Source organism: Pan paniscus, chromosome 3, assembly GCF_029289425.2.
Source record: "Pan paniscus chromosome 3, NHGRI_mPanPan1-v2.0_pri, whole genome shotgun sequence".
NCBI classification, from domain to species: Eukaryota; Metazoa; Chordata; class Mammalia; order Primates; family Hominidae; genus Pan; species Pan paniscus.
In genome coordinates, this window is record NC_073252.2 from 41,704,128 (window position 1) to 41,729,672 (window position 25,545).

Sequence of the window (25,545 nt, forward strand, 5' to 3'; positions counted from 1 at the left end):
TACGCAATAAATGCTTGTTGAGTACATGAAAGAACATATGGCATAGGCTTACTTGAAATGGGTTGCAGTGTGTTTCAGATTTAGAATGTAAAAGTTTAGTAGACACCATTTCATTTGTATCATAAAATTAACATTTATTTTTGATTACTCTCAGTGCCATTAACTTGTTTCATAATTAAGGATTATCCAAGGTCATAGCTTTTCTTCCTGTTTCTAGTTGTTTCTCACCTGGTGTTTGCTAGGCAAGCTATAGACATTTGTTGACCTGATTCATTTATGTGAGATTTTTATCTAAAGGTGGCCAGAGAAAGAGAACAAGCAAAACTTATTTTGGTTTTTGCAACTGGCTAATAGGAATATTGAAACTAAAATAGCTTGCAGTTACCTAGCTAAAAGGGAAATGCTCAGTATAGTAAATGAATGAATTTGCAAGTTTCCATTTATCAAATGCTAGCAACACCCATCACCCCACTGGATTCTCACTCTAATCCTGAATAGGAGGCAAAGCTAATTTTAAATCCCCATTTTATGGAAGGGAAAACTGAGACCCTGATTAAGAAACCTTTCAGTAACTCATAGCTAATATGTATAGGATTCAACTTTAAAACCTAGGCTACTGACTCCAAATTCACTGCCTCTTCCTCTTCATCAAGCTGAATGTTGTAAGTTATTGGTGATGTTTTATCTATGCTCTCTGATACCTATGATTTTTAATAAGCAGAAATTTTCTATATGCATGTAGTTGTAACTTTATTTTTTACCGATTTGCAAACAGTGATGTTTTAAAAATATAAATCAGATTATCTCAGTCTCTGTTTTACGAATCTTCTTATGCTTCACATTGAACTTAAGATAAAAAATCTAGATGTCTTACCTGGGCCTGGATTTTGCTTACACCTTGGCCATCTTGTCCCAGACCTCTTCCTTCTACTCACTCTCCTCAGCTACATTGGCCTTCTGGTTGTTCCTTGAATATACCAAGTCTACTCCTACCTCAAAGCCTTTCTGCTGACTGTTCAGTCTGCCTGGAATGCTTGTCCTCCAGTCTCTCGTTGGCTAAAGTCTCTTGTTCCTTTGTATCATTCAACTTTTTTCTCAAATATGACCTCCCTAGCAGCCTTCAGACCATACAATTAGAGTACTACTGCGTGGCCTACTTGTGTGCTATCTGAAATTTTCTTCTTATTTATTTACCTGTTTTCTGTTCCCCCCGCTGCCCCATCCACTCACTGTACCAAGATTACAAATTCCAAAGAACAAGAACTTTGCTTGTCTTGTTCACTGTTGCCCTTCCTGTGCCTAGAATAGTGGACAACACATAGCAGGCACTTGATCAAGAATATTGGATAAACAGTAAATATCTGAAAATAGTTCCTTCTCATTGGCTCTTACATTTTTGACATTTTAAAATTTTCTTTATTTTTATTTGTAGTTGTGGGTATATTTAGCACAGAAGACATGGGATGGTACAAATGCCTAATAGTTTTGTTGTCTAGGATTATGCTAATTTTCCAGAAAATTCATCTTTTGATGAATACGAAGATGATCTCCTACCAGAGAGCAGACTACCTGTTAAGACCTTTAGCTGTATGTTTTGGGAACCACAGGCAGGAAGTTGGCATAGGGTTCTGCTGAGTGGAGATATTCCTCCAAGTGGATGACAGCCTCCTTTCCTCTGGATGAGGTTGCAGATCATCTGTAGGTGGAACTTGGATCCTATGTGTCTTATACTTCACCAACAGACACTCTCTTCCATTTTCCTTTTATTCCCACCTGGTGTTGATATTATCTCATTGTATTTAGGTAGTATTTGTTTGGGTTTTTGATTTTTGTGTTTTGTCTCGAATTATGCTTTGATGACACATACTGACGTTGGACTTTCTAAAGCACCAAACTGTGAAATAAAATGGCCTAAGAGGTGAAAACTGTCCCAGCTGTGCTTCAGATTAGCTGTGCATGTCTCTGGGAAATCTTCATATCTGTTTGGGGTTCATTTTTTCTTCTACAAAAATGGTGGGACACATACATGACCTATCTCTACAGGGCAGGACTTTTGGGAAATAATGCACCTCAGAAGTTATATAAATATAACATATCATCAGCATAATCACTTCAAAGCATGTCATCAATAAGTATTTACTGAAAATATTTATATTTTAACTTATATAGGATGGCATAGTGGTTTTTAATAAAATTGCAAGTGAATATCCTTGACTCTTACTCAAAAAATCTCTCACACAAAAAATGTCCTTGATTTAACACAAAATACAAGATAAGCAGGTGTTGGGCATTTCAACAATGTGAATTCAATGTTATCTTTTATTGTTGAGTATTATAAACAGAACACTGGATTGGAGCAGTGTTTACCTGAAAAAAAAATACAGCTGTCTTAGTCTTGAAAGTGAACATTATGGCTTTTTATTTTTTAATTTATGGTAAAACATTGTGAGAGAAATCATAGTTTCTGCTTCTTTTAAGTAAGGCCTAGTGTTATAGGTCAGTTGATTGATTGATTGATTTTTTCCAATCTTCCCTTTATGTGATAGGGAAGATTCTGCCATATAAGTGTAATTTTTACAAAGGATGAATACCATGAAATATTAAAAACAGCTTAAAAATCTCAATATATAGAAAAGAGGAGTTTTGAGGCCATGATTGCTAAAAATATTAATATAGTTCTTAGATATAGAGGACAAAAAGCATACCTCTTTAAAAGATAATTTTAAAATAATGAATTTTGGGGTAGGACATTTTGTTATTTTTTCTACTTTGCCTAATTAACAACAAAACTCAGATCTCAGTCTGTCTGGTAGCAAAGGCATTTCATCTTATTAGAAAAATCTAAAACTATTAGACAGAGTGGTTGATCTGTCAGCTCTGCAGTCATCAGTGGTCCACAGCTATTGAAAAGGGCATAGCTCCATATGTATGGATAAGGGGTCTCCAAGGTAAATTGTTCAACCTCCAAAATATATTGTTAAGTGAAAAACAAGGTGTAGGACAGTGTGTACTATATGCTACACATATGTATTTTTAAATTCTATATATTTTTTATAAATTCTCCTCTGGAAAGTCTTTCAGGTTGCCTTCAGAGAGTAGGCAGGAGTCCTGTGGTACAAAGGTGACAGTGAGATATTTTACTGTATATCCTTTTGATGCTTTTGAGTTGTCAACAACTGTACAAAAATATTATCTTAAAATTCAGTTTAAAATGACACTGTTAAAAACTAGTAAGAAAAGTAATGTATCTGAGAAAAGCAAAAGTAGCGAGAAAAAGAATTTTGTACATTTAAAAATGTGGCTTTGGAGATATCATATCTATCTGTGTATTTTAAACCAGAAGATTTGGGATATTTACACCACCTGAGAGAATGCACTGATCTAAGAAATTTGGGTTCTGGGCCTGAGTGTGCTACTAACCAGCTCTGGGGAAGTCACTCAGACTGCAATTCAGACTTCACCAGGCCTCAATTTTCTGAACTATAAAATGAGGAGAGTGAATAAATTGCCTTCCAACTGGTAAAACCAATAATTCCAAAATAAGTTATAAAGAAGCATTTTTAAAAGGTTAAATTTATGGTTAAAAAATAAGTGCATTCATGAAAAGAGCAGCCAGCTTGGCTCTCCATGGGCAAAACAGCACTTGTGCACTCTGAGTACCGCCTCTTGGTAGCAGCATGTTGGAATTGCAGTGAAAATTACCGAGAACAGCCAATTAATCTTGCATGCAAAAATGGAATATCCTGTCTGTCACAATCACTGTAGGGACATTTCTCAACATATGAATATATAGTGGTATCAAAGTCAAAGATAGTCTAAATTCAAGACTATTAAACCATTTGAAAAATTTTTGTTACTGATCTGTAGAAATCTGGCAAGCACAGGTTCTTTATAATTTGTTATAACCTTGGATTGCATGAATTTTAACAGAGGTCAGCAAACTTTTTCCATAAAGCATCAAATAGTAAAGATTTTATGCTTTGTGGCCCCTCAGGTCTCCATTGTAACTACTCAACTCTGCAGTTGTAGCACAAAAGTAGCCATAGACAATATGTAAATGAATGAGGATGGTTATATTCGTGTTCCAGTAAGACTTTATTTATAAGTACAGGTGTTGGACCAGATTTGGCTCATGGATTGTAGTTTGTTGACCTCTCAATTATGATACACTCCTACCCTAAGTTTCTCTTTGCACAGTATTCTAAGTTACCTAATTGCCTGATTCCCGAACGTGGAAATAACATTCTACATTCTACAGCCCCTTACCTTCAATCACTTATTTATGAATAACCTACTTTGCAAATACTACACTTTACCCAATTACCCTGGTGCTAACCATATTTTAATTTTATAAGTTGCTTTCCTTGTTTCTCTTCACTCTGGGTTTTTATGTCCTGAAAACAGGCAATGATAGTTGTTTCTCTTGCATTCCCTTGCTTGTGTAACCATTGTTATATAATTTCAATCTTTAGCTGAAAATCTTTTGCTCAAATATCTTTTGTACCTAGGGACTCTTGGTTAGCCTTGTTTAAAATCTTCAGAATATTATTGGCTAACCTCTTATTAAACATATTCTTCCCTTTTTAAAGTGAAACTCAACCACATTGAAAAAGCCACTCTTCTCAAAGAGCAAGTAGGGTCTGACTTAGAATTTGTCTTGGCAAATGATTTGTAAAGATAGATACTGGTCTTTGAATTTAGTGCATCCCTGGAGAGACCCATGTCTTAGCCAGGAAAATTGGCAACAAGCCTTACCTGAGTTGTAATACCTGGTTCCAGTTCCAGATAATTCCCTCACAACCTCAATCCAGCTCTCCCCTTTGTCCTTTTCCTTGAAGCCCTCCTCAGTCTCTACCTTTTCTCATCTCTCAACATTTCTAAATTCTAAAACTTCACCTGCCATGGACCAACTTGATATTGGCAAAGCTCTTCACTTATATGCATGAAGGCTGATAGATTATTGAGATTTACTATATGCTTTAAATTCACTGCTTTTCCTATCCAGCAATTTAGCTGTAGCCCCGGATAAAGGTGATTTGTGTGATCCATCTTGCTTTATGTCTCACTTGACATTCTGCCTTTTTCATGACAGGTTGCTGAATGCTATAAAGCCAGGACTTGTTAAAAAGATCAATAGATTGCCTACCCCCATTGCAGGACTGGTGAGTATGTGGAATTGAGATTTATTTTCCAATATTCCTTTGCTCTAACCTAGGGGTCATGACAGCACCATTTATTACAGTTCTCTCCTGCAATATATATTCCACTTGAATGAGAACGCATTGAATCCATTAAACGAAGAGGTCACTTAAAATGAAAGATTGCAGTCATGCCTAAATGGCATGTTAATCTTTGTTTGTGTTTTTTCCATGAGTGATAAGGACCTTCATTCTCAAAGAGCTAAATTTGTTTTGGGGTGAGAGGCTGATAATTAGGTTGACCCTTGGGGAAGGAATGTGATTTTAATTACGTTTTCTCATTTCAGTTCATCACTGCATTCCCCTAGAATGGAGGGTAGGGGAGGTAGAAAGAGAATTTTAAAAGAAAACAGTAGTTTTATAATAAATTGCTGTTTTCAATATTATAATCTACTTGGGTTGAAATACCACAATTGTAGACCAACTATCCTGAAGACATACTGGGGCACTAAGGTGGTCTAACGTCATCTGGAGAACTGTTTAAGCAGAATCCTTGCCCTTCTGAACCTATCCACATAAAATCTAAAACTTACATGTTCATATGTGGTTAGAAGCAGAATATTTTTTTCATGCACTGATATGTCTTATAATTCTTGGCAACTGATTTTAATTGCTTCATCGATGTTGCCTTTGTGTAGAAAAAGGAAAGAAGTAGAAGATCAGGAAGACAATCAACTCTTAGTTTTGGAAGGAATTGGCATATGTGTGCGTGCGTGCACACGCGCGCACACACACACGCACAGAGCAGAGGAAGTATGTAGCTCGGTAATGACTCACTGATTGTTTCCATTGTGATCGCCTTCTGCGCATGTAGTTTTGCAGAAAGCAATGAGAAGAATGTCAAGAATTTAAGCAGAATCCTACGTAGACCTTACTGATTGTTGTTAAAAAGCTTCTTAGCCATATCACGATGACTAATTGAAATTAGATGTGACAAAAAACCAATTGTGTTTGAGAATTGTGGGGGGTCCTTGTAGGAAGGTACATGGTTTCAGCAAGGTGAATGAAATAGATGTTTTCTTTAAGAACTGCTATTTCTGTGGATGCATTTTATTCCCCATATTGGTTGGTAGTGAGCTGGTGATTAGTCGTTAAAAATCTTTCTAATTTTGTTCTTCAGAATCATGTAACCAAATAAGTTAGTTAATATCGAGATAGATACATATATTTGGAAGGAATATATTTGAATAGTTCTATAAAATAAATAATATATAAGTATTATATATCAGTGTATACATATATCAATTATTTTAAAACATTTAGTAAATTCACCTCTTCCAAATGTTAAAGCCAAGGTCTTAATGATCCTGATGAACATCTGTTTGTCCCTAAGCCTATGGCAACTCTGGACCTTGGAGCTCTGGGGTTTAATGTTATAGAAGCAAAATTTGCAGCATAAAACTAAGGAAGGCCCCAGGAAAATCCAGATGAGGAGAAACAAGTCACTCCCAGTCCAGTAGCTAAAGAGAAGAGGGTTTCAAAACCTCAATTTAAAATGGAAATCATAAATAATTTTAGTAAAATTAACTGTTAGGGGCACATGCATTTGTCTTTATATTATTTCCTATCATGGATCAAATGTTGTTTCTCACATATTGCCTCTGTCTTGGAGCATTTGGGCAACTTGATACAAGAAGACAAGGTGACCTCATCTTCTTTCCTTCTATTTATGTTCTTGACTAGTATTCCTCTACTTTCTTTTTTCATTTGGATTTCCTTTTCACTTTGTCCTTGCTATCGCTTTTTTTTTTTGCCCCTTTTCAATGAACACCTCCCCCGCTTACCGTCACCCTGTATCATTTATATTTTCTTAACTAATTTATCATCTTTAGTCCAAAAAAATACTTTCTTAAGTAAAGTCACCTAGTAACCCATTCACTAGTGACTCCTGAATCTACAAATCTGGTCAAACTCTTTTCCTTTGCTCCAGTTGCCTTCAGATCAACATTTCCACAAAAACCAGAGCACTTGTGGCCCTGGTGGGAAACAGATCGCCATCCCGCAACCCCCTGTTATGTTCATGTACTTCCAGGGTTCTCGCGTCATGCCTGTGCCTCCCTTTCTATGCTCATATTCTTGACTGTGTCCATGACTTCAGCTCTCCATGATATTGACCCAACGCAGCATTTCTCATCAAGTACTCTCTCCTGAACTCCAGACCTCGTGTTCTGTCTATTGGACAGTTTCATCTCGGTATCCTACTGGCACCTCAAACTTAACATATTCAAATGGGACTTGCATCACCAGTCCCGTGCACCTATTTCCCAATGTAAGTGAAGGCATCATAGACATGCAGTTGCACCAGTTCAGCTATCAAAGAATTTTCCCATTTGTCTACTTGTCTGCATTTCCTTGGCCACTGCCCCAGAGCAGGCCATCCTCATCTCTTGCCTGGACTATAATAGTTGACTCACAGTTCTGCAAACACTCTTCACTCCCATGAATGGTGCCTTTTCTTGTGACATGTGTTATTCATTGAGTGCTTTCCTCCTGCTCTTCTTGACAAAATTATATTTGTCCATCAAGATCTAACACAGACTAACACATCTTTTAAGTTAAAAAATAAAATAAATTAAATAAAACTAAAGATCTAACGCAAAACAGCCTCCTTTGTGAAACCTTTAGTATTTATAGTCCATTATGATCTTTTATTATAGAATACAGAGAATATCCCCTGGTATAGGAGAAAATGAGTTAATACTCGAGAGAGATAAAAGTAGCTCTGTTCTGAAATATATTTTGGAAAGTAAGATTTTGAATAACTATGGTTAACAGTTTGAAATTAAAGGCCTGCAAATGGTTTCGTATTCATGTCAAGACACTATGTCTTTAAGTAGTTGGCCATGATCAAACTTACCGATATCTATAATGGGTCCAAATGATGTTAGATGTCCTGGTGATGCACTAAGAAATCACAACAGTTCTCAGGAAACAATACGACAAATCCACATTAAGGGACATACTGCAAAACAGCTGGCCTGTCCTCTTCACTACTGTCAGCGTCATTAAAAATACTGCCCCGTCCTCGGCCGGGCGTGGTGGTGGCTCATGCCTGTAATCCCAGCACTTTGGGAGGCCGAGGCGGGCGGATCACGATGTCAGGAGATTGCGACCACGGTAAAACTCCGTCTCTACTAAAAATACAAAAAATTAGCCAGGCGCGGTGATGGGCGCCTGTAGTCCCAGCTACTCAGGAGGCTGAGGCAGGAGAATGGCGTGAACCCGGGAGGCGGAGCTTGCAGTGAGCCAAGATTGCGCCACTGCACTCCTGCCTGGGCGACAGAGCGAGACTCCGTCTCAAAAAAAAAAAAAAAAAAAAAAAAAATACTGCCCCATCCCCAAAAGGCTGGAAAACTGTCGTAGATTAAAGATGACTAAGGAAATATGACAGCCTCATGCAGTGCATGATCCTTAGTTGGGAAAACGCAACTATAATAGACATTATTGAGACAATTAGGGAAATTTGAATATAAATTGAGTATTAGATAATAGTATTCTCTCAGTGTTGGATTTCCTGTATGCGATAGCTATCTTTGTGTATATAGGAGAATACTATTGATCTTAGATGGCAAATATATATGCTGGAGTATTTTGAAATGAAATGTCATGATGTATACAACCAATCCTCAATATGTTTAGCAAAAAAGTCTGGGTACATAATATTTAATTTCATATACACATAGAGATAAGAAGGAAGGAAAGGAAGGAAGGGAGGGAGGAAGAAAGGGAGGAAGGGTGGAAATGTGGCAAAATACTGTCTCTAGATAAAGGGCGTACGGGGGTCATGCTACTATTCTTGCAACCTTTTGGTAGGTTTGAAATTTTTCAATATAAAAAGTTGAGGATTAAAATACATTAATTCTCTTATTTTCAGGGGAGACATAGGAAACCTCAAATAATTAATAGGTTTGAAGATGGCAGAGGTCATCTTGTTAGTAGAGATGCAGCCTTTGTGTGAGGGTATTTTTCAAATAATATTTTCTTCTTCCAAATATTCATGACAGTCAGGAAAGGGCAGATAGAAAAATCCCTGAAATACTTCTGAATACATCAGGTTGGTTTTTTCACTTTGTCAGGGGTTGACGGGCCACTGACCGTCTATTGATCAAGAAGTCCATAGTAGCAGGGGCCATAGAGATCTGAGAAATGTGGCCAGAGGGTTTTCTATGCCTGGAACCCATGCCCGTGTGTCTTAATGGGCTAGTGTTGAGAAGCCAATCCATTAAGATGGCCCAGCTGCTTGACTTGAAGATAAATAAAAAAGTGTGTTTTCACATAGCAATCTCAAATTATAAACATATGTAGATTTACAAAGGCATGAATAGGTGTATTTTAGCCCCTGAGTTAAGCTGTGGTTACAAAGAATTCAGGGGTGAAGGTGTTAAAACAAAGTAGTTGAAAATCATTTCCTGGCAAGAATGCAAAGACCCTGGATCCGGGTCTGCATTTCTTCTGCAACGATTGCTGACATATGAAGCCGTGTGGTGACTGCCTGCAGATGCTTGCATTCTCTTTTAGGTGTTAGTGATACTGTTTGCTGCTGCCAGAGAGAAAGTCCTCAAATTTAGGTCTTGGCATACCAAAGGTTTTTTTTAAAAACGCTGCACTTCAGTCTGCTAGCTCATCAGTATTGTACTAGCGAGCCACATCTTGAAACTCAATTTAGTGGTCATCAGAGATCATGCTAAATGTTGTTTCATCCCAGGAGCTTTAGGTTTTGTGCAAAAGCCATGAATGTATGAAATCTTTGCTTATGATAGGAGTTTGGGGATTAAGCCTTTTCTTGCACAGATTTGAATTGTGACAGCCGTCGTGTGTGCACATATGCACATGTGAAGTATAATTGGAAATAGGTGATATTTGCGGATTCTGCCCCTGAGTGCTGAACCTTCTTAGAGTTGTCATGAAATACTGTTTGATTTTTCCATGGGTCTATAAGGATAAAAGTGATCTGAGGAAAAGACAATTTTACATCTTAGATGTATCTTAGAAGGACATCTTAGATGTGTTTGTTTTGCAGATGAGGACATGTGGGTCCATAAAGGGAAGTTATTTGCCCCACGTTAGACAAACAGTAAAAGATGAGATGGATCCCGAGCCCTGGCCACCCCTCTCCTTGGTTATTACATATCCACTGTTCCCAGTTGAAGATGGGACACATTTTAATGACAGATTATTTTACCTTTTTTGAAAAAGAGAGGAAGGCAAAAACTCATTTTTTAAGTTCATCTCTTTTTTTTCTTTCTGTCGGCCAATACCTACAAAATATCTTTCTGAGCTCTGTGAAAGGCCTTACTTCATGTATCACTTCTTAGCCTGATGAACGATGGAAATTGGACGCTAGCTGAAGGTCAGAAGCAGAAGCAGGAATGTGACTGGTCAGATGATCCTACCATTCAGTAACCCTAACCCACTCAGAAACGCATTTTGGGGAAAAGGATGTACTTTTCTCTAATTAAAGATAAGATTTCAAATATGGTTAGAGCTTCCTGCCATGGAAAAAAATGTAAGTTTCCATAAGTTCTTTAGACTTTAGGAAGCTCTCAAAAGTTATCTGCTTTATTTTATGAAAACTGACATCAGAACAGTTGCCATTTCATCGAGTGAGATCAGAGTAGGGGAAGTGATGAAAGAGCTGTAGTGATTTCCACATTATGAGAAGATTAAAAATATTGTTTTGGACAAAACTGGACATACAAGGCTGTTAACCTGAGTAGTATGAGTGAAAAGCCTTTATGCAGACTTCATCTTTTTAGGAGGATAACAATGCAATAAATTGGGGTCCTCGCTGCTTTGGGTGTCTAGCTGTCAAGAAAAGGTTTCCTGTACATCCTTCCTAAGAATTAGCTCTGGTATGCCTCAACTCATCCTGATCAATGTCTTCTCTTCTAGAACTTTACCTTCCCTCCAGTGGTTTATCTTATAGATTACCTTAGAAAAAACTGGTTAAAGTTCTGTTCTGTGGGCTTGGTCTCTCCTCCAGTTAAAATTGTTGTTTTTTTGGCCAGGCATGGTGGCTCATACCTGTAATCCCAGCACTTTGGGAGGCCAAGGCATGTAGATCACCTGAGGTCAGGAGTTCGAGATTAGCCTGGCCAACATGGTGAAACCCTGTCTCTACTAAAAATACAAAAATTAGCCCGGCATGGTGGTGTGTGCCCGTAATCCCAGCTACTTGGGAGGCTAAGGCAGGAGAATTGCTTGAACCCAGGCAGTGAGCCGAGATTGTGCCGTTGCACTCCAGCCGGGGCTACAAGAGCGAAACCCCGCCTAAAAAAAAAAAAAGAAAGTTTTTTTTTTTTTTTTTTTTTTTTTTTTTTTTTTTTGGCCAGGAAGCAGGCAAGGCAGGGAAGAGGGAGGTTAGAGGTGAAAGTTACCACAGTGATAACCATCACGTATCACATTCCTACCCTGCCCCAGGTGCAGTGCTAGATCATCCTTCCTAATCTTTACAACACACCTGTGATGTTGTTATTGCTGTATCTTTACTCTAAAGTTCAAAGAAATGTCGCCAGCTTTCCAACTAATAAGAGGCAGAGTTGGTACTTGAACCTGGGTTTGCCCAACTCTGCGTCTGTGCCTTTTCTACTGTGTTATACTCTCTCCATTAGACCCTAGGATATAGAATTGAATCTCAACACTTTCCGAACATTTGTTTGGAGACATCAACCTCTAAGGAGACCTAAGTTGTTAGAAAACAGACTCTCATTTAAAATTTATTAATTCAACCAAGTTGAGGAAGTGGCCTTTTTGAAAAAGGCACTGCTACATGTAATGTTTCTACCATGGCCACTATCAAATCAGGCTTCATGTGGCCATACCTAACAAGTGATCATAGGAAAGCATTAGAATTCTTTACTGGAGTCTTAAAAAAAAAAGTCAGAGTGATTTTGTTCATAATATGCAGCAGAATTACCTAAATGCCCTCCTCTCTCTCTTTCTCTTCTACAGTCTTTCTCTGTCACACACACACACGCACACACACACACATACACACCTTATACTTGCCAACTCTCCCAAACCTCTCTGTACGCCCAGTGACCTCAAATCTTTGAGCCTCACACTGTGCTAGTTCTTGCCTTCCTTGCTTCTTACCCTTTTGTCTGCTATGACTAATGGTTAGCCCTTTCCAGTGCAAATCAATCCAACTAGACTCGGCTCCTTTTGCCCCTGATTCTGATTCTGGACAACAAAGACTCAGAGACAGGAAGACAGAATTCTCCTTCATGGGTAGGGGAGAAGGAAGGGCTTGGAATAAAAACCCTCATGTGTTTTTCCTGCTACTCTGTGTTCTCTGTAATAGTTGCATGGTACGATCCGGAGTCTCCAGGGGTCGTCCTCCCCTTCTTTAGGGGAACAAGTAAAAACTGGTAGCCAAGCGATGTTCTGTGTGAAGAAGGCATATTCACTGAGGGAAGTGAATAGACACTGTGAGGTTTCTCAGCCAAAATGGAATTTAATGGCACACTTTCCTTTGTCCTCATCCCTGGCACAGTATGAGAAACCTCGGTTGCGTTCCCACACCACACACAGAGGGAATGCTCAATTTGCTGCTCTCAAGTTTGATGCCAAAGCCAAGCCAACATAGGAGTGATGGTTAGCATTTTAGTAGGTCTAGCCATGAAAGACTACACACCGCAGGGAAAAACAACAAAACACACGAGGTCTTTGGTGCATTCCACCTGCCTTCAATTGAAAGGTGGAATATGAACTTGGGGATTCTAAGTTTATTTACTGCCTCCCGTGTTGATATGGCTTGTGTGCTGCTGGTTGAAACAGCCTTCACAGTTAGCTTGTAAAAAATGTACAGATCATCTCGTGTCCCTCATCTTCTCATAATTTTATATGGCTCCCTACTGAATGTGGAATAAAATCCAAACACTTCAGAAACGTATTTAAGGCTCTTCCTGAGTGAAAGTAACATTCGAATAACATTCGAAAGTAACATTTATCTCTCACTTTGTACATCACACTCAGAAACCAGGGCAACAGATGGTTCATGACCTACACCAAAAGGCTTGACCACATCGTGAATACAGTGATAAAAGTGTGTCAGATGGCAAGAGCCATTCTCCACTGCAGGTTGGACCGGGTGAAGGGGAGTTCTGATGCCCACTGGAGCAGGCTGGCTTTTGGTTGTTCACTGATGTGCTTGGATCAGACCAATAAGTTAGTCCCCTTGCACATCTTTTGTGGGTATTTGGGAAGACAATAAGAATTTTTTGTCCCTTCACTCATCTTGTGATTATTATGTCCTTTCTGTTTTTTTTTTTTATTTGGTGAGAGTTTTAGTTATTAATTGCTGTATAACAAATTACCCCAGAACTTAGTGGCTTAAAACAACAACATTTATTATCTCATTGTTCTCATGGGTGAGGAATATGAGCAAGGCTTAGCTGGGTCTCTGGTTCAAGGTCCCTCACAAGGCTGCATTCAAGGTGTTGGTCAGTATCATTTCCAGGCCAGAGTAGGGAGCTTAGAACTTCCGTTTCTAAGCTTACTCGTGGATATTGGCAGGATTCAGTTCCTCACAGGCTGTTGGCCAAAGCCATCCTTGTTTACTTGCCATGTGGGTCTTTCTATAGAACAGCTTACAGGGTTGCAGCTTGCATCATCAGAGTGAGCAAGCAGGAAGGGCCAGAGAAAGAAAGAAAGAGAAAGGGAGGGAGACAACAAGTGAGATGGAAGTCACAGTCCTTTATAACCTAATCTCTGAAGTGATGTTTTATCAGTTCTGCCTTATTCTATTAATTAAAAGCAAGTTGCTAGGCCCAGCCCACATTCAAGGGGAGGAGGTCCCACAAGGGTCTGAATGCCAGGAGGAAGGGATCTCTGGGAGCTCTTCACAAGCTGCTTGTCCCGATGAATGAAATGGTTGTATCCGTCTATTGAGCAGCCAGGGCATAGATCTCTCATTCTCCTGAACATGGGCTCCTTGTGCTTATAGGACTTTAAAGATAACACAGTTTTCCTTGGATAACCTTTCTTGCATGACATCCAAGGACTTTTTTCTAATTTTCTTCTGCACGTATACACCAAATAGAGATGATGTGTTCTCTCTCTTGCCTTCCAAGTAAAAATCCACTTCAAGACATAATTCCTGCCTTTTAGGAGACTACTTTCTAGAAGACAAATATAGCAGAAAGGTCAAATGTAAGGTAGACTGTGAAATGTTAATGAAGTATAATATGCAAGAAAGACCAAGGATGAAATTTTGATTTGTGATTAAGAACTTTGGAAGGGGTGGGATTTGAACAGGGCGTCTACAAATAGTGAAGATCATGGAGTTAGAGGAAGAACAACTAGCTTCAGGGCATGGAATGAGAAAGGCTCTGAGTCAGAAGAACCTGGGTCTTATCTGGAAGTGGCTATCATTTGCATTATTTGCACTGGGTCCAGTGGCTGCAGCTGGACGCAGAGTCCCTGAAAAAAATCCATGCTTGGAAACTGGACCAGGAATAGTAAGCTGAGACCAGAAATGCCATCTGGGGGTGTTTGGACTCATTTTGTGTGCAGTAAAAGCCACTGAAAACAAGGGAATCTTGTGTTCCAGATAACTGAGGTGGCCGTATAGAAAGCTGATTATGGCAAGATACCAGCAATAAAAGTCAAGTAGAAGATAAGTAGTCCAAATGAGAGAGGATGGACACTTAAACCTTAGTAGAAGCAGTGGGATTAGAGATGAGGAGACAGGATTTACTTTTCACTAAATGTAATATGCCATCAATGATGACACACACCATTTTTAAAAATTATAGCTCATTTTTAAAAGCTGCCAATTCAATGATGACACAATGCTAAGACACTGGCAATGAAAAAAATGCATCTTTATTTCAGAGGTTAAAAAAGGTGTACATCTTAGAACTGATGAAATACAACAGATAATTTTAGGAAGATGACATTTGCATTTTGGACTTGAGCAGTGTGGAGGATACTGATGCCATTAATAGGAATCATGGGAACATGGGAATGAGAAATGAGCTCCAAAAGAAAAGATGCATTCTCTTTTGGACATATTGAGTTGGCTATCTCTAAAAGATATTCATGTGCAGATGTCTGGCAGACTATTAGCAATGCTGGTTTGGAACTCAGGGAAAAAGTTACAAAAAATTGGACTAGGTTAATGGATGGATTATTTTGAAGGTAAATCCTATGCTTAAGTATAAATGAAGACTTTTTTTTTTTCTATAACCACTATGAAGTTCCCCTCCCCCTCCAAATTATAGTATTGTCTTTGGAGTGTTTGATCCACATTGGCAGGGACTGGGATATGGAGAAAGGAGTGAAAAAAGGAGTTTGAGACTACAGGAAAAGTCATTAGCAATTGCACTTAGAATTGAAAATCATGACAGAAAGACCGGTGCAGTGGCTCATGCCTATGATCCCAGAACTTTGGGAGCCTAAGGCAGGTGATCGCTTGAGCCCAGGAGTTCAAGACCAGCCTAGGCAACATGGCAAAATCTTGTCTTTACTAAAAATACAAAAAATTAGCCAGGCATGGTAGTGCATGCCTGTAGTTCCAGCTACTTGGGAGGCTGAGGTAGGAGAATCACCTGGGCCTGGGAGGTCAAGCCTGCAGTGAGCTGTGAATGTGCCACTGGACTCCAGCCTGGATGATGGGAGTCGGGCCCTGTCACAAAAAAAAAAAAAAAAGAAAAAAAGAAAAGAAAAGAAAAGAAAAGAAAGATCTTCATATAATTGACAATTCATTGAGATATCATATCCATCCAATCTTGTGCCCTGCAGCCTCTCTTATACCCCTGATATTTCATTCTTAGTACTAGATGAGTATATTAGTTTGCTCTGATGGCCATAACAAAGTACCACAGATTGGGTGGCTTAAATAATAGAAATTTATTTTGTCAATTCTGTAGGTTAGAAGTCTGAGATCAAGGTGTGATCAGAGTGGGTTTGTTCTAAGGCCTGTCTCCTTGGCTCCCAGATGGCTGCCTTTCCCTGCATCTTCACGTGGTCTTTCCCTGTATGTATCTGTGTCCATATTTTGCCTTTTTATAAGGACACTGTCGTATTGGATTAGGGCCCCCTCAGATGACCTCATATAACTTAATTACCTTCTTACAGTCACTACAGTCACATTCTGAGTTAGAATGGGTTAGGAGTTCAAGATACGAATTGGGGGAGGGAGGAGGAGACAATTTAGCTCATAACAGTGGGTTAGCCAGCTAAGCCCTTAAATTCTTATTCACATGTGTTTTGAATGCCTAGACTTGCTAGCTGAAGTCTAATATCCTCTTTCTGCACCACCACAAACTATTTTTCCAAATTTGTTTCCATAATTATTCTGTGTCTCTGCAGAGGTGGAAGGTTATATATAGCAGTGCTGTAAAGCTTTTTTTTCCCCAACTTCATTTTTTTTTCCCTTTCCTGTTCCCGAAAAAACAAAAAATGCCATTCTTTGAAGAAAGAAACCACTTGTTCTCCCTTATCTTTCGTTGAACAGCGTTTAGCAGAATTTGTGACATTACATCAGTTCCTCACTTTTTTCCCTTAGGAATAGACCTTCAATTACAAACTGTGAGCAAAAAATATATAATAGCAGGAAATACATATTTCAGCCGATGTCTGACTCCTTTTTTTCCATAGTTATAGCTTACCTAGAGGATAACTTTCTGTGGAACTAATTCTTAGCATGTGTTCCAAACCCAAGTTTATAGGGATTTGGTTGTTTGACAACAGGAAAAAAATACCACCAAATGTATGAAGTATGAGACCATGCTAGGCTGAAACAGCACTTCTCTTAAAACGTACCTTCCTCTGGATTGTTTTTATAGGAAGTTTGTCTTGGCAAGCATTTCAAAAGAACTCGCTAGACGCCTCTCTTGTAATTAGCTGGCTTTCTGCTAGAATGTTAGGTCTACCTTCATCTCAAATGGTACAAAAATTAATTCCTCTCTGTCACTCTGTCCACAGTATAAAATACTAGATTTCTGAGTAGTTTGATATCTAATTTTTCCTTTCTAAAATTTAACTATATTCAGTTTAAGTTTTTGATTTAACTTAAACATAACATTAAAAAATAGGATGATTGATATAATGTTATATAGGAATGGTACTTTTCCTCTTTTCCCTCAGTGTTAAAAGAATGGTACTTTTTCCTCACAAAATCCTATATCCCCAGCCATGGAAAGAATATCAGACAAACCTAAATGGAAGGATATTCTACAAAATACCCGACCAGTATTCTTCAAAACTGTCAAGGCCATCAAAAGCAAGGCACATCTGAGAAACAAGGAAAGTCCAGAAAAACTTAAGGAGACATAATGATTAAATATTATATGGCATTCTAGATGGGATCTTAAAACAGAAAGAGCATATTAGGGAAAAACTAATGAAATCCAAATAAAACATGGATTTAGTTAATAGTAGTGTACCAGTGTTTATTTCTTAACTGTGATAAATATAAATGTACCATAGGAATGTAAGATGTAAGACATGAGTTATACTGAAACTCTGCATATTATCTTTGTAGCTTTCTATAAATCTAAAAACTATTCTAAAATAAAAAGTTCACTTAAAGTAGGATGAATGACAATAAAGATAAAAGAGCATAATGCAAGTAAACTATGAAATAGGCAAGGAAATACAGAAGTTATTAATAAATATTAAATGTCAGCCTACCACTTGATGTATTTGTGTCAATAAATGGCAGGATAACAGTGAGTCCATTGGCATATTAATCCAATAAACTTTTATAAATGATGAACTGGTTGTAAACATTGTGTTTTATAGCATTTGAAAATTCCAAATGGTAACTCCGCACACGATGCTTCTGCTCACATATTTCAGCATCCTGCTTTTAGAATCTGCAGAAAGAAATAGTTCATGTCCTTTAGGGAGGTTTAATAAAAAGCAACAGGTGGAAAATGGATTTTGCAGTAGCATGAACAGCCATAACCATAAATACTAGTACCTCAGAATTATACCAGCAGAGGACTGTAAACACATTAATCTCCCAGCAGTGCAGAAATTCCATTCTCAGATGTCATCTCAATTTCAGGCACAAAGATTGAATGCCTCCATTTAAATTCAAAACACTGAAGGGATATGATGATCCTTTTTTTTCATGGGGATTCATGGAGTGAGTTTGCCAGTTTCCTCATCTATAAGATGGGGTTGATAAATCCCATCTCAGCATTGTGGGATTAAATGAGATGATATACATAAAATACCTAATATGATGGATGGTACACAGGATGTTTTCAATAAATGGTAGTTTACTTTTTATTATGCTCATGAACATTAGGATGGTCTTAGAATCCCAGAACTAGAAGCCACTTAGAGATTTACTTTTTGAAACATTGTTATTTTACAAATAAGGAAACTGAGACCAGAAGGCAGTGACTTGCCTGGAGTCAGGCAGCAACTTTGTTCCAGAGTTGGGACTGGAGTGAGTCTTTGTTCCTCGGGTCCCACTTGGGTGCTTTTTCTAGATCCAGATTTCCTGACAGTACTGCAAACCTACTGTGTGCTAGTGGCTGACACAAAGCTCTCTGCACAATTCCAATCCTGGCATCTCTACTTCTGAAGATGCCATTCCTTTTCCTCAGAGGGAATGGGCTTCTCCGCCTCCCTCTCCAATAGGTGTGGCAATCAGCTGTCTTCCAGTTCCCTTTCACTGCATCAGCATTTCAGCCGCTGCAGCCTGCTTGTGGACAGAGCAGGGGTTGGCAGTGGTGACGACTGTTTTGGGAAAGGAAATGTAAGGGCATTTCGGCTGCTGTGCTGGGGCTGACGAGGAGCACACAGGAGAGATGCCCCTCCCATCTCCCAGAGTGGGTCGGCTGGAGTTCATTGCGGAGCATGAGGACGTGTGGGGGTAAGTAAAATTCATTATAAAAAAAATACATGCTTAGGGGTATCCATGATGGAAAGAAGGAAGCTATTTAGACTTTAATACTTGGTTTAAAAAAAAGTGACTTTTTATTCACTTATTAGTATGGCGAAAATAATATGAAAATTACTTTCCTGTGGATTCATCTTGTCCTTTGATAACTGTTAGCACCTGTTGCTTTTAATTAAGCCTTTTTTTTTTTTAATTCCCTAAGGAAAGCATTGTTTTTTATTTTCCGGTATGTGGTACAAGACACATAACTCCATTAGTTTAGTCAAAATAAAAAGGATTTTTGAGAATTTTGAGAATGAGAAGCAACTTGGCTGCATTTTTAAGATGTGGTCCAGCAACACATGGTGTCGTGGGGGAGATGTGGCTGCATTCATGGTGGGGCTGCTTCACCTGAGACCCTGTCACATTCTGCTCCTGACTCCACAGCCCCCTTTGCTTTTTAAAAACTTCCATTTCTTAAAATGAGGAGGAAAAGAAGCAAGGAAGGCATTGGGGAGGCAGGGAGGAGTCTGGAGGGAAGGGCTGCATCTCCAGCCTTGCCCACTTAGTCCTTGTCCTTCAAAGTCACTATTTACTGCAGGCCGGGAAAGGAATGAGGGTTATTTCTGGACAATTGTCTCATAAAATCCCGTCAGACCTGTCTGAATGCTAAACGTTCCATGGCACTGGTTATCTAGGGGAAGAAAATTTTCCTTAGCCAAATTTATGAGGCTGGGTTGAAAACCAGGTTGAAACAGAGCCTGGCGAATCCCTATGGCAAAATGATTCATCTTTGTGGAGTCGGAAAATCTATTTTTATCACCTTTATTCAGCCAGCTCCTGATTGTGATTCTCTCACTGAGCTACAGCCGTTTTCTTCATGGTGCTGAATAGACCAAATGTCTCAGGAGTCTGAAACTTCTCTCCTGCCACTCCCAGAGTGGCTGATTCAGCAGTCCCGGGAGAAGGGGTTTGTCCTGTGCTGCGCGGGTGGGTTCCGCACAAGGTGAAGGTCAAATAAAACCGAGAGGCTGCAAGTGTCAGCAGCCAGCCTTTGACTCAGGAATCCTGCCTGAGGGTATGTGCCACTCTGCTCTCCTGCTCTCTGTGTAAGGTGACTAGAAGGTGACTGGGCAGCCATAACTCCTCCAATTTTGAAGACCTTCCCAAGGGAAGAAGGGGCAAGAATAAGCCACCCTCCTTACAGCTGCCAATACATCTCCTCAATCTAATCATCGGGCAGAGAGGGACTTCCTAACACCGTTGTATTCATTTTCCCATTTCCATTTAGTTCTGTAACTATGCATTCCAGGCTGATACATAGTCCTAGCTGGTTCTTGCTGGAGTCCCAACTAATGCTGAGAGGAGTGGCGATTGTTTTCTATAATAAAGTTTAAAGGATAAAGATATGGAAGAAGAACTCACTCTTGAGTTTCCTTTTCTAATGGATTCAGCATGCTTACTCTCTGGGAGCTATAACAAATGGCAATTAGGAAAGCAACAGGAATGTTGACTAGACAGGAACAGTGACCATGGCTGTTGGGGGTATTCCCTGCACCTGGTATATAGTAGGCACTCAATAACAATTTGGGAAATGAATGACCAGGATACTGTTCCCCATAGGCTTCAGTTGGCCTTCTTAAGAGCTCTCCTTCAGGACATGGTATGCAGGGCAGCTAGGAGCTGACATTCTAGAGTGAGATGGCCTGAGTTCAAATCCTGGATTTGCAGCTTTTCAGTTGTGTGCTGATCTTTGGCAGGCAACACAATCGTTTGTTTCCTCGTCTGTAAAAATGGACATAATATAGTAACTACCTTATGTGGTTTTCATGAAGAGTAAATTAATTAATATAGGTAAAGAGTCTAGATTTTTTTTTCTTGTGATGTGGTTCAAGATATGAAGAAGAAGACAAACAGGAGTAGGAAAAGAAGGAGAAAGAGGAGGAGGAGGAACTTTGGCTATTGGGATAAATTTGGGACCCTTTGAGATTTTGGCCCTGCCTTTTAGGTTGAATATTTCCCTAAAATCATGATTCAGTGATTTTTAAACCTTCTCTTGTCCTGTAGAGAGAATAATTTGAGAATAAAAGAATAAAACGGGCCAGATGCAGTGGCTTACGCCTGTAATCCTAGCACTTTGGGAGGCTGAGGCAGGTGGATCACCTGAGGCCAGGCGTTCGAGACCAGCCTGGCCAACATGGCAAAACTCTATCTCTACTAAAAATACAAAAGTTAGCCGGGTGTGGTGATGGGCACCTGTAATCCCAGCTATTCAGGAGGCTGAGGCAGGAGAATCGCTTGAACCCGGGAGGTGGAGGTTACAGTGAGCTGAGATCGCACCACTGCACTCTAGCCTGAAAAGAAAAAAAAAGAATAATAAAATGGATTTCAGGGGGAAAATGATGACGAATTATTGCCAAGAGTTATTGAACTCCTGCTCCTTGCCAGGTACTAACCATATTCAGTGTTGAAACAAACTGTCAGTCCTTGCCCTGTTGGACGCTGCAGTTGACTTTCAAGGGCTGCTGGGCAGTGTGAATTCAATGGCTCAGTGAACACAGCTGCTACGTTCCTTGTTCTCTACCTTTTAAAAAGGAATGTTGAGTAGATCTAGAAGGATGAAGCTTTAAACTTAGCTCCCAACAGGAAATGAGGAGTGAGGAAGTAGGGAGAGATTTGTGTGTGTGTGGAGTAGCAGATGAAGTCTAACTGTACAGCAGTATAAAGGCAGTGAAAGAAATGTAGACGTGGGCATTGGATTGAACCATGAAACTGAAGGGAAATCCAAAGCAGTAATGTATCATCAACCTGTGAAATGTAAAGAAGCACAGGTAAGTAGTGAAAGAATGAAGGAACCAAAGCAGTTGTTGTAATGATATAAAATAAGAGCCATAGCTTATTAGACCCTTAGAGTCCCAAAGCCCAGCCTTGAGAGTGTAGATTTGGGAAGGCTGGATTCCTTTGGCATCCTCTCTTTTCAGCTCTGGGTACTGCCGCAGCAGGTGAGCTTGTGTTTGGTCCCTTTCAGAGTCTGGAGTCTCCCATCTCTTGGAAATACAAGGATATGTATGAGCTACCAACTCCCATCTGGCTTTGCTGGTCTGTGAAACATTCTATTTTAATTTGGTGAATCCTTTTTTGACTCTAGAGATCTTCAACAGTACCTGCCCTTCACACCGTTTCCTCACCTTTGCCAGATCTGCTTTTGAGTAGCAGTTTTATCGCTAGATGTCTTATAGCCCAGACCTGGTAAATCACCAATGTGAATTATAGAACACGATCATTTTTCATCCTGCTTTCATCCCAGTGGCTGGATTAATTTTTGGATCTCTGTTTTCTGTAAGCAGTCATTTCTTCCACAGCAGCCATCTGTGAAGAAACAGAGCTTACGAAATGACTGGGGCATGTTTTACATGGCTGTGCTCAGTTCCTTCTGTTTGATTCCCATGTAAGCTTTGGCAGTGATTTCCACAAGCGTTTCTGTGGGAGGTGCTGGAGAATGACTTTGGTAAACAGCCCCTTGGCTATTGTTGGCCCTTTCCCTGCAAATACCATAAAGGACACAACTTGAAAAGTCGCTCTGGTTTCTGAGCCCCTCCTAGGGCCCACCCCAGGTCTGACATCTGAAAAGCCGAACTCAGCCATGCTTGTGGTAGAGCAGTGATGTGGACTGCGTCTGTGTTTGCCTGACTTCTGCTGGGCCACTCTGGGCTGGATGGGAGCTCTGACCATAGAGCTTACTCCCCTCCCCTCATTACACATCCTGGGATTTTCACACTAGCCCTCAATCTGCTGGAGTCTTTTTAGGTAGAATCTCATTTCATCTTCCTCGTTTCCGTTTCAGGTTTTCATTCCAAGAATGGAATGGCTGGTTCCATTGAGAACCAGCCTTAGGAGTTCTCAATGTATTGATTTTATTTACACTGCTAGTGTTACATTTTGCTTTTAGGAATATGGAAAAGCTTAGGGAATTTTTGGACATGTGTTTTTCTTTCTTTCTTTTTTTTTTTTTTTTCCGGATGGCCAGAGGTTTCTGCTCTCAAATTACTCAGTCAGGGTAATTAAGGACTAAAAAAATGTGAATGTGTGAATTTAACAGCAAAAACTTAAAGGAAGGAAAAAATACCTTCCTTATAGGAAGAAGAGAAAAATGCATATAAATAAACTTGTTAGAAAGAGAAAACTGATTTACCAGCAACTGAACTCCCTTTTGTTTCTTAATTTTTTTGCCTTTAAATAGGCTGTGCTATTTCCTGAAGTTGACCCATTTTCCTTGCTTCTGCCAACATTCCCTTAAGATAAGTATTTATAAAGTTTATTCCACGTTGATATTTCAATTGTTTCCAGAAATCCATCCCATCACAGCAGCTTCCCTACTGCCAGGGAACCTGACCTCAGTATTTCCTGAAGTCAGAGGATGGTCTTATATGTATGTAAGTGCAGGTATCTACAGTAAGAGAGAACAACTTGCTATATAGGGCTCATATGAGTCAACGCCAATAAATTGAAAATAAGAACTGAAAAAATTGTAACATTGTCCTCACATTATTTTTAAAGCATTATCTGTTTCGATGCTGGCAAAACTGATTATCTTATATAATGGCCAAAGGAACTATTCACTTTCAAGAAATAAGCAACTAGCCTGTCTTTGTTTTCATCAGCATGTTTTTTGGTGACTAATATGTTGATTTGATGAAAGCTAATTGCACAAACATGCGGTTTGTGGGGAAGAAAGTAACGCATGGAACTATGTCTAAGAGATGTGGGTGTTCATTCCATTGGTGGATCCAGCACTTTCTTCCTCAATAAAGAGTATTTGTTCCTAAAAGAACTGGTGTCCTTCAAGGCACAGAATGTCTAACTCAGCTGAAGGTATTTAATTTATATTAAAAATGTACATATATATTTTATGAATTTTAATAGAAATATATTAATTTACATTTATAAGTTTAAACATAAAAACATAAAATAAATGAAATATGTTTGAGTGTATTGTTAGGGACATCTCTGAGCTCCTGTGGAGACAGTGTTTTTTCCCTAACATTACTTACATTTAAGAAAATTGGATTTTTCATGAAATTTACTCAAGTAAGACTGTAGGCTGAGTTTAATATGTATGACAACTAAACTTTTGGCCCATATTGCACCAAATTAAAGCTCTCTTCTTTGTCTTTGAGCACAAGAATGAAAGCTGGCATACTGTCCGATAGACTGAAATGTGTCCTCATGGTCATTTTGACCACCTTATGAGCATGATTAATTGACAACATGTTGTTACTATCTTAATTCTTTGGTCTGAGTCTCAGCTCCTGTGTCAGACCTCTGAGTCCCAAACATAGCGCCACAGTCTCGGTCTTCACATCTTGGCCAGGTTTCTGTTAAAAAAACAAAGGCGCCTCTGTGTTATACTTTTATGGAGCACATGTGGTGTGTATTTATTTTGTGATAGGTTTTTATCACTTGGTGGAAAGATGTTACTGTATCTTAAGTGAATGATTGTTTCACCCTGTTGCTCCACAGACCCTAGTTGTTTCTTTCCATGGGCGATGGATTTTTAGGGGCATATTCACAAACCTGCCATGAAAATCTTTCTTCTCCAGATGTTTACTTCTATATTTTTATGTGAAATTCAACTTTTTCACCTATGGACATGCTTCCCTGCAACAAATAACACGACAAACTCTTTGTCTTTATATTTCAGATTCCCCACCCCCACCCCCACCGAGCCTTCTCAATTCCAAACCTGTGATTATGCTGGATGCTTTACGTGTTATGCTCCGGCTTGTAATGGGCCAACTGAAAGATAAACTGCTATTAAATAAATCTATGACTCTTTTGAGAACAAATAGAGCTGTTGAAAGAGTTTAAAAACATAGTGACTCCTCGAAAGACTGTGAACATTCTTGAACCCTTTGAATCAAAGTGAATTTTCTTCACTCTCTGTGTGTGGGTATACACTAAAACTTATAAGAAAGAACCTCAGTAGCAAGATATTTGAAGGCTTTTGTGTTCTTAACCCTGCAAGGTTTTTCTTGGCAAGACTTGAAGAAAATGTAGCTGTCGTCTATTTTCTGCTCCTGTTGAGGGGAGCAGTTGAGTCTGGGAGGCCTCTGATGTGTCAGAGAGAAGTCTGCAGAGTAGAGAAGAGCCCAGAAGTCTCCAGGTGCCCAGTGGTTCCCTAGTTATTCCATTACCTAGTTACCTGGTTTTCTATTACCTAGTTACCTAGTTATTCCATTCCATTCCACCTCCTCTCCAAGCAAGGCTGGGTGGTTCTTCTATTTTGATCTTTTCTCATGTGTCTCTGTTGCTGTGGAGCTGCAACGTCAAAGCCTACCCCAGACCACACGTGTCTTCTGTTGCCATCACGTTTCCCTCTGGACACTGGATCAGCCTTACTGCCATTAGGATGCTTATGCTTCCTAGAAAGCCTCATTTATCTGTGCTGGGGCAGCTGCTGAGGACCACACAAGATTCACTGTCATGGGTTTAGCTTTCAGGGAC

General features: G+C 39.4%; 1 protein-coding gene across 8 annotated transcripts in view; it reads left to right on the top strand.

Annotated features, from left to right (window-relative positions):
* Positions 1 to 25,545, top strand: part of LIMCH1 (LIM and calponin homology domains 1) — a 339,570-nt gene that overhangs the window by 158,794 nt on the left and 155,231 nt on the right. For all 8 annotated transcript variants that reach the window (XM_024928494.4, XM_034958502.4, XM_034958506.4 and 5 more), the window contains exon 3: positions 5,093 to 5,162. In XM_024928494.4, the coding sequence (XP_024784262.3) occupies positions 5,093 to 5,162 (70 nt within the window). The remainder of the gene's footprint in view (positions 1 to 5,092; positions 5,163 to 25,545) is intronic.